This window comes from Zootoca vivipara, chromosome 2 (assembly GCF_963506605.1).
Source record: "Zootoca vivipara chromosome 2, rZooViv1.1, whole genome shotgun sequence".
NCBI lineage: Eukaryota > Metazoa > Chordata > Lepidosauria > Squamata > Lacertidae > Zootoca > Zootoca vivipara.
The window spans coordinates 48422575-48440236 of record NC_083277.1 but is presented as its reverse complement, the minus strand read 5'-3'; the positions used below and the strand labels follow the sequence as shown (position 1 = coordinate 48440236).

The window sequence follows — 17662 nt, the reverse complement described above, 5'->3', positions numbered from 1 at the left end:
TTCCCGGACCATCTGCAGGCCAGATTTAGAAGGCGATTGGGCTGGATCTGGCCCCTGGCCCCTGGTTTGCCTACCCATGAGCTATAGCTTAGGGCCCCACTCTCTTGGGGCCCCAAAAATTTTTAAAGGAAAAATAAACTGGATGTACTTTTCCAAAATATAAGTTCAACAATTACTTTGATAAAATACATATTTTGCTATGTGCAAATGGCTTTAGATAACTATTAGGTCCATAAATTACCATATAGCATATATTCAACACAAAAAACAGTGACAATTTGTTGTTGACAAAGGACAGCTGGACCTATAAAGGGCCCCATTACCTTCAGTAGTTTGGGCCTCATCAAACCTAAATCCGGCCCTGTCTGATGCCATAAGTGAACCAGCTTCTGGAGTAAAATGGCTCGAAACAATTGAATGTTGCGAGATGAGAAGAGGCCGGATTTTGCTCATTTCTCTTGCACACTAGGAAGTAGACCTCACTCCCAAAAGGGAAGGCATGTTTAATAACACAGGCTCCTCTAGTTGGCCCATAGTCATTAGCCAACTCCAGGCATAGGCAAACTTGGCCATCCAGATGTTTTGGGACTACAACTCCCATGATAACAGGACCAGTGGTCAGGGATGATGGTAATTGTAGTCCCAAAACATCTGGAGGGCCTATGCCTGGCCAACTCCGTTAATTTAGCCTTTTGACTGGGGCAGCTACTTGTGTACCTGCTGGTGAGTAGGGGTTTCACCACACATCAGGTTTCTTCCCTCTCCTGCCAGCAGATCTGCTTGTTTTATCCAAGATGCTACATGTAGAGCTTGTGTGTTCCTTGATGGTACTTGAGAGCCAGTGTGGTGTAGTGGTTAAGAGCGGCAGACTCGTAATCTGGTGGACCGGGTTCGTGTCTCCCTTCCTCCACATGCAGCTGCTGGGTGACCTTGGGCTAGTCACACTTCTCTGAAGTCTCTCAGCCCCACCCACCTCACAGGGTGTCTGTTGTGGGGGAGGAGGGGAAAGGAGAATGTTAGCCGCTTTGAGACTCCTTCGGGTAGTGATAAAGCGGGATATCAAATCCAAACTCTTCTTCTTCTTCTTCTTGTCTTGCAAACTGATGAATGTTAAAATGTAAATGTAAAACCAATGTGCTGCAAGGTTACAATTGTATATGTTCAGCTCTGTGTCTCTTGCATTTGTACTGTGATCAAATTAAATTAGCATACAGTACATATCAATAGAATTCAGTAAGTGCTAATCATCTTGTATTAACTGTTAATGGTATCTTTTTTATCTTTGCAGGTGACAATTGGTGTTTACGATCCCTGTAATTTTGCCCAGTATCCTGGTTGGCCACTGAGAAACATATTGGTCCTGGCAGCACACAGATGGTATTTATTATGATTCCTTCAATGTGGCTTTCCCCGTGGCTACAAACCTAAACCCATTTACCTTGAAGCAAGTCCCATAGCCCCCTTCATTTCCAGACGGTCATCCAGCCCTCTGGATTGGATAAAGTGGGGGCTGCAGGGGGGCAGGGAATCACCAAAAATTGCATTCCACTTCCAGTATGCTGATGGAATCCTTTCATCAGAAGATGAATTGCACTGCATAGCACCCTTGGCTATGGTTAGGATTGGTAGCATTCTCTGGAAAGATTATCTATAACGTGGTAATGATTTATGAGCTTTGGGATTTTCTCCAGTATTGTCAGGGCAAAGGGCTCCTCCTTCAAATTTCAATTTTGTGTGATAACCCAGAACTGAACTTTGGCTGAGCCATTTGTACAATGCATTCCAAGAATTCTCCAATGAACGTTGCAGTTCTTAAGAGCCCTCCCGTAGGTTCCGTCTGTTGAAACAGAGGCGATTCTTCTGCTATGTGGTTTAGCAGAGCACATTGCTCTCGCAGATTGCTTCTGCTGCACTTGTTCATCTTGCTGTTCGTCATTACAGTGAATAGGTTTGTGTCTCGAAAATGTATTTGGCCTGTTGGGCTGTATCCAAATCAAATCCCGTTGGGAAATTTTCCTTGGCATCGCATTCAGATAATTACCTATTGTTAATCCTGGCTTTCTGGCTTTGCTGCTGTTACAGAGTTCTTTATTTCTGACAGGGGCAGCCACCTTCATTCTGTTCAAGTGCTCTGCTTCCGAGACAGGACCATGCAGGGAGCAAGAGACATTTCACACAGCACCCTTTTTGAAATAAAGCTTCCGCAAGTGACACAGAATTCAGGTAATCCATTTTGGACGGGTGGGGCTCTGTGTCTAGTGTAATGTAGTAAATATTCCTCCTTGGCAGATTCTTCTCTCTCTCTCTCTCTCCATCATGCTGTGATGATGAAAACTGTGTGGTACTCATCCCTGACTTTGTATGTTAAAAGCTGCTATCAGTAAAGGCCTCTGCAGTGAAAAGTCCTTGGAAGGTTCCTACCCTCTCTAAATCATATGCCAGTTTTGAAAGTGTTTCCTGTACTTGCAAACCATTTATGCCTCTGTTGTTTCCATTATGGTGTACTCATCAACGTAGCTTTTCACAAAAAGCTGTTCAAGAGGAAGGTGAAGGTAGCCTTGTTTCTATGGCATTAATTGCCAGGGATCATGCTAGAGGCAACCACCTACTAGGATTCTTAATTTGTTTTGGGCCGTTCGTTTGACTTCATAGTTACCTTCTTTCTTGTGCTTTATTGTCTGAAAAAGGCACACCTGCCATTTATACACAACCTTCTGAACCCATCACTTCATTAAGAGTCCTTTTTATTTGCTTCAGGAGCATCAGCAAGTCCTGTTCTCCAATTATATATTAGCTGCCAGGCCAGTTCCAAGGATAATTCAGGGTCTTAGTTCTTTAAGCCAGGCCAACCCTACTGTTGGGCAGTGAAGGCAGCTGAGTCAGGCAGCAGATACTGGGAGTAGGCAACAGTGATGCAGTGCTGAAGAACAAAGATGTGTGGGTTCCATGGCCTGCCCTGCATCCTCTAAGCTCAGGTATGGTGGAGCATGCTGACACATCAGTGCTGAAGTAAGATTCAGGACCGCAGTGCCTCAATGACCGCCTCTCCCCATATGAACCAACCTGGACCCTACGATCATCATCTGAGGCCCTTCTTTGTGTATCCCCTTTTCTACAGTGGCTCCCAACTGAGCTTTTAAAATAAGGCACTGCTAAAAAAAAATGAAATAGCTGCCACTAGTAACAATGCCAGTCAATCGCTGCATTATGAAAGCTGATTACAGAGCTTAATCTGCACTCATGTGTTGGATTCAGAATGTAAAGCTTGCTAAAATTTATTTTATAGATTGCTACTCTATAAAGTCCTCAGCTGCACAATAAAATATTCTGTCATCCAAAGACTCACTTTTATGGCAAGTTCTAGTGAAATCTGGATTCTTGTCATTTGGATTGTCTGGCAGTACTTTTCAATATATTCTAGAACAGCCGATATCTTTTTTTCTTTTTTGCAAGGTTGCCACTAGACTGACATGGGACACCTTTGGAATTACAGTAGTGACGTCATGTAACTGTAGTTCTCCACTACTCAAACTTTTAACAATTTGCCACTTAAGATGAGTGGAATTTTGCTGTCTCGAGCAACATTTGTATTCTTCAACACAATTATTTTTCTCTGTTGAGGCAGGTTGTCCAAAAGCTGTTGGATGGGAGAAAAACCAAAAAGGAGGCATGGGCCCAAGAATGGTTAATCTCAGCGAGTGCATGGACCCGAAAAGGTACGTGCCATTACAAGGCTTCACACTCTGAAAGGCAGCTTTGCAAGATAAGAAATACAAGTTGGGAATACCACTTAAGTAGCTGAGGAAGCCAGCTCTTAGCATTATGGACTCATTCACTATTTACTCACTGTCTACAGAATTGTTTTTATTTTTTCCTAAAGAATCTCTTCGCCGTTAGGTCACTCTGTGTACTTACTTATCAATACCCATTTCCTTGACAGTTTGAGGACTCTTGGTTCTTGATTACCTTGTGGATTGCAGTCTTCCTAACTACAGAAGCCTCTAGATGTGAAAAAGGAGTTCAGTAGAACCTTTACTCACGTCCACGATCTGTTCCGGAGCCCCGTCCTTATGGCGAAATGGGTCAATAGTAGAAGCGCCGTTGTGCGCAGGCGCATTCAGTGGCAGCCCGCTTCTGTGCATGTGCAGATGGCGGCAGCCCCTTCTGCGCATATGCAAACGGCAGAAGCCGCTTCTGTACGTGCGTGAATCGCTGCAAACCCGGTGTTTACTTCCGGGTTTGCCGCGGTCACGACTTGGAACGGGCCTAAGTAGAGTGGGACGTAAGTAGACGTTCTCCTGTGTATTAGCAAGGGAGCTATGTGCAACAGCTGTGCTGGTGGCTTTCAAACTTCAATGAATCCATTCCACAATTGGTTTTTGAGGCCTACCTGTTACAAAGGATTCTGGGTACATTCAGCTCACACTGGGCACTGGCAAGGCATTTTTTGCTTAATCGGTGTCTTCCATGAGCTGGAAGGGCACTTTAGAGCACACCAAGCACAATCCTTGGGCCACATTCTGCCCGCGAACACATGGTGCACATGCTCTGTTTCAGCGAGGCTTGCCATTACTGATTGAAGGATGCCAGGTTGAGTTGAGTTCACATAACAGCATCTATTACATTCTGCTGATTAAGTTTTATGAGTCTTGTGTAGGAAATGCAATCTGGCTTTAGGAACAGAAAATCTCTCATCATTTGTTACCTCCCTCCCTTGTATTTGGGGCTCTGAAGCATCAATTGCAGCTTCCCTTGAGAGTCAGATTGGAAATATAACCCAGAGCCAGAAGACCACAGTTAACTACTTGTTTATTACATTAGCTTAAAGGAACATAATTTGCATAACGTAACAGATGCCAAGCTGCAGGTCATGAAAAGGTTGGCCGTTTTACAGCATTTAAATTTTGAAATAGTTTCCTGCTAGTAGAGAGAAACTCCCATCAGCCTCTGGAAACTGTGCACAGAGAGAATTATAGAAATGCCAAAAGATGAAAGGCTTTCCCCTCATAGTTCATTGTTTCTGATCTTTCAGCAATTTTACCAATGCATTTTCAGGTTTTTCTTCCTCCCTTCTTAGATTTAAAGATTTAAAGCCTTCTTTTTAAATTAAAGTTGTGGGTTCTTGGGAGACTTGAGGTTTTGTAGACTAGAAAAGTATCATAAGGGCTTCTATGTTACAACAAGCAGGAAATCTGCAGCTGAAAAATGGCCTGTTCTGTTTCCCTGCTACATTTTCACCCTAATTGTGAGGAGAGCTTAAACATAGCCATTTGGGGCTTATCTTCCAATTATTCTGATACTTTCATAAATTTTGATGCCAAATTCTGCTTTCATATTTAGATGAAAAGCTAAATTAAGTTTTAAATAAATACATGAAATCTGAAAAAATGGCCTGCAGAAGTTTGCTGGAGTATGTAGCAAAATATTTTTGCAGACAGCTGAAGAATTCAAGTTAGCTGGGTAGTAGTTTTATTTCAGGTTTGATTTTATAAAATTGTTTATAAATATTTTAGATTAGCATTCTTTTCTCTAGATTGCGTCAGATAGTGTTACAACAGGGTCATATTCGGATATTGTATGGATACATTTTATGTTTCCCCTTTAATATTGGCATAATTTACAATCCTTCCAGTATTAACTCTGTCAGTGGTATGTTTGTAAGGAACGTATTCCAGCCACTGGCTCAAATAATATTAATTAACTTTATAATAATTAAAAATTCTAATTTGACCTTAATTTTTAATTAATTCCTGCAGAAGAGCTTAAACAATTTTACAATAACTATTTTTTAAATATGAAGAATAGAAGAGCAACTACCGGTATATATAAGGGTCTGGTGACTTCTGTTTCAGTGTATCTGAAGAAGTGTGCGTGCACACGAAAGCTCATACCAATGACAAACCTAGTTGGTCTCTAAGGTGCTACTGAGAGGAGATGAAGGGCGTCAGTAGTGTACTGATATTTCAACCGAAGGGGGCGAGCATAACCAGTCTTTAACTTCCTGTTCTATTTTAATTCATAGGTTAGCTGAATCATCGGTGGATCTTAACCTTAAATTGATGTGTTGGCGGTTAGTGCCTACTCTTGACCTGGAAAAAGTTGTGTCTGTGAAGTGTCTTCTCCTAGGAGCTGGTACGCTGGGTTGTAGTGTAGCCAGAACTTTGATGGCAAGTACTGAAGCTACTCCACATATTCAAACGGTGTCCCATTATTTTGTATAAGTATCTATGAAGCAAAATAGGTGTCCGATAAGAGTCCTCCTTTCTTCTTCCTGTTCATGGGATTCTCTCTTTGACAGCCCCTACCCTGGAGGCTCAAAAGTGTGCTCACACAAGAGTTGTTAACATGCAGGAAGCTGACTGGGCCGTCGTATCCTTTGCAATGAGATGTACAAAATTTGCCAAACTATACCTTAACAAACAAACACTATCTGATTAAGGTGCATATGACCCTTCTGCAGGGGTTTGGAAGGGAAATGGTTTCTTTCAGTTGGCTGCATTATTTGTTTTTTAGCTGCATTTTTAGTGGCGTAGTGCAGCTTGTGAAATATCAACCTGAGTCCTGAGTATTAACTCCTGGGATTAACAGAAATAACACATAAACTGTGATTAGTGCATATATTCCATTCTGCTCTTCTGTTTTACATTTGCTATTAGTTGAAATAGCATAATTGTTCTCAAAGTGTGAGATGGATTTCTCTGAGGAGTCATTGAATATGGAATGAGCACACTACAGTACTGACCACACTTAGTGTGCGTCCAGAAGATGGCAACACAAGAACGGGCCTTTTCTGTGGTGGCTCCCTGTTGGTGGAGTGCTCTCCCCAGGGAGGCTTGCCTGGGGCCTTCATTACATATCTTTAGGCACGAGGCAAAAACGTTTATAACTAGGCCTTTGGGCAATTAACATTCTATAGCCTTTTAAATGTGTTTGTGGGAGAAGGGTTATTGGTTTGTTTTTGTATATTCTGTATTTTGTGTTCTCATTTTGTAATTTTTGTTGTTGTGAATCACCCTGTGTCTTTGGATAAAGGGCAATACAGTATACAAATTTACAAATAAAATGTTTTTTAAAAATAGATTAGTGGTAATTTTTGCCTTACTCAAAGAACTATTTCATTGCTTGTGGTTTTCCACTCAGGGATGGGGAGTCAGGAAGATCACATTTGTGGACAACGCAAAGATTTCTTATTCCAACCCTGTGCGGCAACCACTCTATGAATTTGAAGACTGCCTCGGGGGTGGAAAGTCCAAAGCACTTGCAGCAGCAGACAGACTCCAAAAAATATTCCCAGGAGTGGTGAGTAAAATGCATTGAGATGTGATTTAATGATCAAAACACTCTATTAGTTTCAATAACGGCCTAGGATTTCTTCTCAAGCCCATTCTTCAAAAGTGAACTAAGCCACAAGGAAATAATTCTGATGTTACGGTGACTGACTAGCTTTGACAGCTAGTCATTTACACGGAAAAAGAACTGAAATTAAACCTGCTTGAAGCAATCAAAATAAAAACGAGGCACAAAGGAAGAGTTTAGGAAAAGTAAACTGAGCACTATTTAGCTGTGCTTAGTTCTTCGTCAAAATAAAGTGACAGAGGAAAAGTGTTGTTCACACAGACAATAATCTCTACCACCATACCCTTTATAGCAAATATAGGGTATATCTGCCTTATTAGAGAGACTTACTTGGAATGCATTTAATTGCAGACTGATAATTCTAATTATATTTGCTTGAGAGTAGACATACCAGCTTACTATTTCAGACAGCAATTGCAGGAAAATAATATTACATGTTGGCGGAATCCAGTTGATCTTTCTAGTATGACTGCTGCAACAAAGGCATCTGCTAATTGCTTCTTCAAGCGCATGCAAACATACCCCAAAAGATATGTTGGGGACTCAGGAACTGTCTAGGACAGATTTTGGGGGACAGGGCTGCAGCTGAGATGGGAATTGGCAAGAATAGCATGCCTCCCCGTTAACTGGTGCCTCTTCTTGGACCGAAGGCCTTTTAATCCAAGCATCAGCTTTCCTCTGAGAAAACCTGGAACTGGAGTTGTTAAACCAGGATGCCATGCAGTATGAAGTAGAAAATTCAGCACCTTCCTCAGTTTTATTTATTTGTATATTTACATTTCTAACTCGCCCTTTATCAGAACATTATACCAGGATGAGGTCCAACCACATAAACAGTAGGCAGCCATGGAAAGATGGAAGAAAAGTAGCCCTACAGGTGTGGTCTGAAAGACTGCACCGTGTATTTTGGGTTGCATTCAACACTGCGTGCATGAAGTTCTGCTTGTGTAACAGGACTTGCCCTTCCTCTCCTCTCCCTGTCTGCTGCCAAAATCTGCTCTAGAGGATCCCCAACCCTTTGGAGTAGATTTTTGGGGTGCACACGGGGCTGGAGAGGAGAGGGAAGCTCCATTATGCAAGTGGAAGCCGGTTGCACAAGCTGAACTGTTGGACACAAGGCTTTATTTATATAAACATTTCTGCCCCATCAGTTCACTCCTCTGGGTGGCAAGAACAATAAAATGAATAATAAAACCAGTCATAATTAGGCTCTGTCTGCATTAGACATATGGAAGCTGTTTCGATTTAACAGTTTCATTATTGGTTTTCATTGCAGTTGGAGCTTTTTAATTAGTCTCACAACCGTCTCACTTATACAAAATATTTCTCCATTCGTAATTATTGGCAGCTTTTACTCAACGGAACTGAATTTCTCAGCCTTGTGAATCCTCCAACTCACTCCCTGTGCCTGGGTTTTGTTGTGTAATCAACAGCCTTATTTGTGCTCTGCTTTTGGGATCTGGCTGCTCCATTTTGGAGGGACCATCATACTGTAACTTCCCTAAATCTCCTAATCATGGTTGGAGTATTAGGAGTATGCTGTGGGCTTAGGTGTTCCCTTTGCATGCAGGAAATTCTGGTAATGGCCTTTGACTGGCCTTAACCGTCCAGGGGTCCTTTACCTTTTTTTTTTTTAACCTTACTCAAACTTCTTAACCACACTAAACGCCCCCCACTTCTGTGGGCAACAATCCTTAGTAGATCTACTTTGCCCATCTTTCAGAAGCACTGTGTTGGATAAAACCACCTGTGGTTTTTTTAAAGGTACTTTTCCATGCTACTGAAAGGTTCTCTGCGATTTGAAATACAGTACAGTCATACCTTGACATCCGAATGCTTCGACTTCCAAAGTCAACAACCCCCAGAAGTTCTTTTGTTGCACGCACCTGGTGCGCACGGGCAGAAGTGCGAAATCGCACTTTGCGCATGCGCCGTAGCGGCGCTTCGACATCCGAAAACCTCGACTTACAAAAACGGCCGCGGAACGGATCGTCTTCGTAAGTCGAGGTACCACTGTAATATGTTTTTCTTATGCCATCTGCTGGTCAATAAGCTCAACTACACACCAAATCTGAGCTTTGCATTAACAATATCTTATATGCAGTCTTAGGTCACCCTGCGTTTTAAAATGTGTTATTTTAAAATGAAACCCATTTACCTGTTTGTACACACAAATAGCAAGGTTATTTTTGAAATACTATCTTCTTTTAACTAGCAAATCAGAGTGTGCTCTGTGTACTAAAATACTGTTTTGACATGTACCGTAATTCACTGAACCTGAGTATGGATGCTGCTGGTGTACCTCCCAACCCATTGCCCATCAGCTTCCCTGGCCAAGCTGACAGAGGTGCTCTTGGAGGTGGTTTTGGAGAATATCTTCACCGTGGCGCTACCTCCAGTGTGCTGTGACGACGGGGCTGTTCTCTGCCTCCAGAGACATACGGAATCCAGCAGTTCTTGAATGCTGTGGGGGATTTTCTTGTGGATAGTGTTGATGCTTCTGCTGAGGCCCTACTCTGGTTTTTGCTGGCTGCTTTGCTCCCTGCGGAGGGCATGTGTTTGTGTCCTGGATAGAGTTAGGTATGTGGTGGGTAGTGGGAGACAAGCAGAACACAGTGAAAAATGGGCAGGCCATTCAAAATAGTGGAGGTATGTAGCTAGTAATGTCACGGGCACCATCCTGTTAATGCCCTTGATAGTGATGCTGTAGTATAGCATACAATAGAGCCAGGCTTGCTGGTGTGAGAATGACTATTTTCTTCTGGAAGGAAAATGAGGATTTCCTGACAATGAGGAGTGCTTACAGGGGGTAACATCATCTGGGTAGATTAGTGACAGCAGAGAATTCCATCAGGAAAACTATAGCCTCCAGGAAGGCTCTTAATGTTTACACAAATGTATGGCTTGCTTTTTTGTTTTGTTTTGTGAAGGCACAAGCAACTCTTCGTTAATTATTCTTAAAACAGCTGTCCAGTAATAGGGGACCTTTATGAAATGGCCCTCACTCTCTTTAAAGCAGCCACAACTGCAACCCGGGTGCGATTCTAAATGCAGATGAAATATTCCATGTTACGATGATTAAAATGGTTCAATCCTCCTCTGTATTGCAATTTTGCTGGCGCCTGCTGGCTTAATTACATGAAATAACCAAACATACTAACAAGTGGGTTTACCTACCGGTAATTATGGTTAAAAGTTGTATTCTGTGTGAAGATATCTATGTTACTCTTTTCTTTCCGCTTCATTTTTTAGAATGCTGAAGGTTTTAATATGAGTATCCCAATGCCAGGTCACCCAGTAAATTTTTCTGACGTCACCTTGGAGCAGGCCCGCAAGGATGTGACACAGCTGGAGGAGCTCATTGATGCCCATGATGTCATCTTTTTGTTAATGGACACCAGGGAAAGCCGGTGGCTTCCTGCTGTTATTGCAGCCAGCAAGAGAAAGGTATCCTACTTCATTAGTATCCCAGAGGCCATGATGTAAGTGGCGCACTGTAGTCTGTGGTGGCCATTCAAAAGCATTTGCAGTTGCTGTTTCAACACGAATCAAACCCTTCAACTGTAAACATTTCCCAGTGACTTAATGCTCTTAGCTATCTTCTGCTTGGAATCTCCCTCAGACTGAAACAGCTTGGTTGTCAGTGTTAAAAAATAGTGTGACATGCTCAGTTCCATTTGCGCATTAGAAGTTTTCAGACTATTATAATCACATTTCTGGCTGGCTTTTATGGCAAGACCCTCTGTATATATCCTAATATTTTGAAGAGGAGTGGTATCCAGGAACATATCTCTGCATACTTGCCTGGCAAAGGATAATATGGATTGTATTGTATTAAAATATATAGCTTAGAGTTTTGATCTGGTCTTCTGCTGCTTCCAGTTTTTTCCTCTTTTAATTTTGTTTTCATAACTTTAATTTGGCTTGTAAAAACTGAATAAATATTAATAATTTCTTAAGGTATTTATGTACTGTATATTCGGCATATAAGACGACTGGGCGTATAAGACGACCCCCAACTTTTCCAGTTTAAAATATAGAGTTTGGGATAAACTCGCCTTATAAGAAATACGACCCAGCGTATAAGACGACCCCCAACTTTTGAGAAGATTTCCCTGGGTTAAAAAGTAGTCTTATACGCAAGAATATACAGTACTTCTGCTAATAGCCTAAGGGTATATGTCCAAGGCTCCTTCATATAACACAGGGGCAGCCAATGTGTTCTCCAGATGTTGTTGGCCTCCAGCTCCCATCATCCCTGATCACTGGTCATCCTGGCTGTGGCAGGTAAGAGTTAGAGTCAAAACATCTGGGTGCCATGTTGGCTACCCATAATGTAGTAGCATTATCAATAACTTATTTCAGGGGTCAGCAAACTTTTTCAGCAGGGGGCCGGTCCACTGTCCCTCAGACCTTATGGGGGGCCGGACTATATTTTGGAAAAAAATATGAACGTATTCCTATGCCCTACAAATAACCCAGAGATGCATTTTAAATAAAAGGACACATTCTACTCATGTAAAAACATGCTGATTCCCAGACCGTCCGCGGGCCGGATTTAGAAGGCGATTGGGCTGCATCCGGCCCCCGGGCCTTAGTTTGGGGACCCCTGCCTTATTTTGTCTATCAATAACTTATTTTGTAAACAATATTTATAATATACAGTTTTGCCATATGTCTGTAATTCATTTCTGTAATTTTTACCCCATAATAAATAGGTTTTCGCTTGTTCAACTGCATTTAATTTGATTATCACTTTCTATACTTTTCATTGCTTTGTACAGCTGGTAATCAATGCTGCCCTGGGATTTGACACCTTTGTTGTGATGAGACATGGACTGAAGAAGCCAAAGTGTCAAGAGGTGGGCGATTCTCCCTGCAATAATCCTTCAGCTTCAGCCGATCTTCTGGGATCATCGCTCTTTTCAAATATCCCTGGTTACAAACTCGGTTGCTACTTCTGCAATGACGTCGTGGCACCAGGAGATGTAAGTATAATTGAAGTGAATTGCAACTTATGGTGTTATTGTATTTTATAGTTCTTGATTTTTAATACAATCTGTCTCTGCAACCTTTCAGTGTTTTTTTTAATTATTATTATCAAGAATATCACTTTAAAATCAATATATATATTTCCCCCTGAGAGCACAGTGGTCCATTTGTTAGCATTCGTTTTAAAAGGTAGCCTTTAAAACATTTCGCGCAATTATGCAGATAAAAAGAACTTGGAAGTATAACATTGTGAGAGCTGCATTCTTTTGTAGTCCACCAGGGATCGGACATTAGATCAGCAGTGCACAGTCAGTCGACCAGGATTAGCCATGATAGCAGGAGCCCTTGCTGTGGAATTAATGGTATCCATTTTGCAGCACCCAGAAGGGTAAGTCATAATTGTGTGGGTGGAGTCATGTTTTCACAAAACATTAATAAAATTAGTTAATCAAAATAATAATTTAGATGATTAATAAATGGAATAAAATAACTGAATACATCTCATTCCCCCCCCTTTTGTTAGTGGCTATGCCATTGCCAGCAGTAGCGATGACAGAATGAATGAACCTCCCACCTCTCTTGGGCTTGTGCCACATCAGGTTAGTAAACCAGAAATAAATGCCATTGACTTGCTATGTCCTGATATAGATATGTGTCAAATAGACCCACTTGGCATATAACACTGAACCCATGGCTAAGCATGAGTTTGCGACCATGACAGTACTCACAGTAAAAGTTCTGGTTTCTTTGCACCTCCCTTGATCTGGCTGCTGCTGCTGCTGCGCCGCCTGGAGCTAAGCCATGATAAGTTGCCTTCCCAGTGCGAATCCAGGTTGGTATGTGGTATGTCTCCCCTGGAAGTAGGGAGAGGAGAGGGGATGTGGTCTGTGGAGGGTTTTGAGGGCTAGGGCTGCCCTTGAGCCTGAGGTTCGCCCCATCCCCTTACTAAAGATGATATCCAGCTCAATTATTGCACAAGGAGAATAAATGTTGCATCTGCAATATAACTTCCTCCTCCTCCTTTGCCTTATTTGAGCCCCCTCAGCTGTCCCTAAATCTGCTTCAGAGGGTTGGAAGGCACACCCCACAAAGCAGATTTGAAGAGCATTGAGGTGGAGGGTTAAGTTCTGCTGTACTTCCAGGAGACGTTCTGGGCATGCAATGATTTAGTTGGATGTAACCCAATATTGTTAACTAGTTAAATCCACTTGCTATGACATCCAGTGTATGCAAGAGCTTTCCTTTTTAATTCTTGATAATTGAACTGATTATTACTACAAAGACTAGTTTTGGGGTTTTTTTAAAAGTGGAATTACTATTGGTTTTTAAAGTCGCCAATGGATGCTGCCTCTTAAGTGGCCCTGACAATTCTCCTGTTACTTGTTAGTGCTGTTAAAGTTTTCAAAACTACCCTTTTGCTCTTTTCAGCAAGGAAATAGATTGAGATAGGACTAGCTTGTAAAAGCTAAGTTGTGCAAAGTACTAAGAAACCATCAGGGTTTGTGTGTGCGCGCGTTTTCAAGAGTTGATTGTACAATAATGCAACATGTTATCCTTTATGGTCAGTTTTCTTTTTTCCTCATTGTTTTCACAAATGCTTTCCTGCTGGCATATCCATTTAGAATTAGGAGGGAGAGCTTTCTTTGGGCCAGATCTCTCTCTTCTTATGCTTATCTGAATCAGGGCAAATGTAGGTGGTGGACCAGAAGCTAATTAATTCGATTTTTCCCCTCTCATAGTAGTATTTTTCTTTTTGTCCTTTAAGGTCTTCTTGCTGCGAAGCAGTCATCTTCTCTGAATGTTTCGCAAACTGGACACAAACACACAGAACTATATCACAAAAATTATTAGTAAAATTATTTCCTTTTTAGCAGAGAAATTCTTAAGGGTTGTAACTCTGAACCTTCTGTGGCAGAGATTTTATCTATCTATCACCTATCTATCTATTTATTTAATTTGTTGATTGATTTCATTTGTTTATATTCTTTATTTATTTCATTTATATCCCACCTTTTCCTCCAAAGAGCTCAAGGTGGCATATATGGTGTGTGTCCCCCCCCCCCTTTAATGCTCAGTACAACCCTGTGGTTGTAGGTTAGGCGGAGAAGCATTGAGCAGCCCAGAGTCACCTAGCTTTCAAAGCCTGGATGGGTTTTACCGTAATTTAGTATTTAATTTTTCTTTTTCTTACTACATGCCCTCTTCAACATCTTAATATCAGCTCAGTTCATTATTTGCCCACAGTTTTTGCTTCAGAATAAAATACCCACTGTTGTTTTGATAATGTTTTTTTTAAAAAAAGATTACAAAACAAGATAGATAGTACCTAATTAAAGAACCAGTTCAATAAATTTGTTTCCTTTAAAGACACTTCAAAATTAAAAGGGGACATCCCTCTTGCACTGGCCATATTGGTGCAGGGTAAGATGTAAGTCACATAAACAGTAGCACTATATCAAATACTGATTGAAGTAAGAAGGCATATGTCAAATTCATATAGGCTGATTTTCTGAATATATACTTTAACACAGTCATGTTCAGTCTGTTACTGTTTATATAAGTGTATTCTTAAAATAAGCTGGTTTATATAATAGTACTAGAATATTGTTCCAGTTGCAAAAGAATCTGACTAAGGATACCATAATTTAAATAACAATGTGCAATGTAACTAGTGAGTTTGGGAAGGTACTATGGTTTGCATCATGCAGTTAAAATATTCAAATACGGTTACACACACCCCGCCCCCCCCCAAAAAAAGACATTTAGAATTGAAGTGTTTGATCCTTTACTCTTATAGGATTGGGAAAGGATTTGATAGATCTGTGGATGCCGTATTCACAATCAGAGTAGCAATTGAACTACTGTAAACAAATACCTGTAATAACTGGTCCGGTGCTCCATTGTGGATTAATGATTCTGCTCAATCATGGTTTCTTTGTTTTTTAAAGAAAATGAAACCCTGCTTTTAAGAACACACAGATGTCGGCCACAAAACTTGCTTCAGTGCGATTACTGTTTTAGCCACTGAGGAGGAAAGAGATAAAACTAGGAAAGGTGATCCCTTTTATTGGTCCACAGGATCACATTACCTTCTTTGTTTCTCCTAAAGGGCTTATTAAAGCTGGCTGGCTGACTGGAAATTTCAGTTGCACACAAAACTTCTGTAATACACAGAATTGGTTAGTATCAAGCAGCAGGAAACAGGCGTGTGTGCACCTTTTCCATTTCAGAATGGCTGCAGAGCAAGAACCTGAACAATACATTCAGTAGCAATAGTCATCATGCTTTCTTCTCTCAATTGTTGCTTGCTGCAGTCAAGAGGTTTCGACTCCAGGTGGTGCTGTTTCTGTATACAGTACAGTGAGATAAAAATGCTCGCTAGTCCTTCTACCTGCACAAATCAAAACATATCATGTGCCAAGTCCGTTTCAGCAGAAAGGCCTGCTGAAGTCTGTGTACCGTACTTGTACCACAAATAATGGGCATCTTGGCTGTACTTTTTTTTTCAAAAAATGGTGCTTGCAAAACTCAGCCAGCAAAATAATTCATATCATATTGCTGCCTATCTTTTTGACTTGCAGATTCGAGGGTTTTTATCAAGATTTGATAACGTCCTTCCCGTCAGCCTGGCTTTTGACAAATGCACTGCCTGTTCCCCCAGAGTAAGTTTGGTTTTTAACGTAAAGTGTTTTTTCTCAAAACAATGCTTCTGCTTTGTCACCGTTGCATTTTTTTACATGCAAGCCTTTCCTTTATTTATTTTGAGATATGTACTTTATGTAAGTGTTGAGCATTGTGCTACTAACTAATAATCTTAAGTAATGTTCTAAAGGTAAAGGTAAAGGGACCCCTGACCATTAGGTCCAGTCGTGACTGACTCTGCGGTTGCGGCACTCATCTCGCATTATTGGCCGAGGGAGCCGGCGTACAGCTTCCGGGTCATGTGGCCAGCATGACAAAGCCGCTTCTGGCGAACCAGAGCAGCACACGGAAACGCTGTTTACCTTCCCGCTGTAGCGGTACCTATTTATCTACTTGCACTTTGACGTGATTTGTTCTACCATGGTGGTGAATAATATCTTCATTTTTTAGCTCTGCATTGAACGAAAATAACCCTGACGCTGTCACCATTGTTACAGGCAGTCATTTACAATTTTTTAAAAAGAAATGTGAGATTATATATATATATATGTGTGTGTGTGTGTGTGTGTGTGTGTGTGTGTCCTTCACAAAGTCTTTCTAATGGAGGTGAGTCCAGCTGTCAACGGAGGTGGCCTGCCTCATTACCACCATCTCTCCTCCTTCCAAACCCAGAATTTGTGTTGGCAGTGGTGGCAAGTGGGAGTGTGGAAGGCAGGAAGACCAAAAGTAGCCAGAGTCAAAGCCAGGCAAAAGTAGCCAGAGTCAAAGCCAGGCAAAAGCCAACTAATTCTAGTTTTGAAGCCACCTTCCTCACCACTGAGGGCAGCACTTGTAGGAGAAAGAAGCTGACAGGCCATGCGACCCCCCCTGGATTGTTTGCAAGCAAGAAGGCAGACAGGTGAGATTGTTGGTGCTCCCTTCACCGTAATAGATCAGGATCCATGGTCCGTCACTCTTTTCATTTTATAGAAGTGGGCCCTTCTCTGACTTCCATGTCTCAGTTGATGTAACATGTATCTTCTTCCACTCCTTTCCAGTGATTGATAGTGCTTGCAGCTAAGTAATAATTGTCTGGTTTGTTGCTAAGCCACTTTGGATAGGCTTAGGAATGTGGAAACCTCTGTAGCATGGATCCTTTCCTTATCACTCTGGAAATGGCAGACATTCAGTGTTGGCTGGAAAGAACCCACCCCATAGCTTCTTTCCCTGCTCATTTTGTTCTAGTTCCTAGCAGAGCAAATGTTAGTGTGGAAAGGAGCTCTAATGGACTCCCCTTGGTCCTATGCTTCTATTGTTTCTGGAAAAGCATTGGGGAGATCATGCACTACGGCAGTTTCTGCACTTCTAAGATATTCTCCAAAAAAGCCCTCATTCTGTTTGCTGAAATCTGCCACTTTCCCCTATTGGCCTAGCCTCAAGCTCAGGGTGAATATGAGCTCAGTACTAGCCAAAATATTTTTCTGTCTGAGGTGGAACCCAAATCCACTGCCCACTTGCTAGGGCTAATACTTTTATTATTTATACCCCGCCCATCTGGCTGGGTTTCCCCAGCCACTCTGGGCAGCTTCCAACCGAATATTAAAAACAACACAGCATCAAACATTAAAAACTTCCCTAAACAGGGCTGCCTTCAGATGTTTTCTAAACGTCAGGTAGTTGTTTATCTCTTTGA

The 17662-nt window shown here is 41.6% G+C and overlaps 1 protein-coding gene across 1 annotated transcript in view; it reads left to right on the top strand.

Annotated features, from left to right (window-relative positions):
* The window catches only part of ATG7 (autophagy related 7), a 99308-nt gene that overhangs the window by 8655 nt on the left and 72991 nt on the right, over nt 1–17662 (top strand). The window contains exons 7-16 of the mRNA XM_035106218.2: nt 1289–1377; nt 2102–2223; nt 3626–3716; nt 6023–6167; nt 7141–7299; nt 10609–10803; nt 12141–12344; nt 12621–12736; nt 12872–12947; nt 15930–16010. Coding sequence (XP_034962109.1) covers nt 1289–1377; nt 2102–2223; nt 3626–3716; nt 6023–6167; nt 7141–7299; nt 10609–10803; nt 12141–12344; nt 12621–12736; nt 12872–12947; nt 15930–16010 — 1278 coding nt within the window. The remainder of the gene's footprint in view (nt 1–1288; nt 1378–2101; nt 2224–3625; nt 3717–6022; nt 6168–7140; nt 7300–10608; nt 10804–12140; nt 12345–12620; nt 12737–12871; nt 12948–15929; nt 16011–17662) is intronic.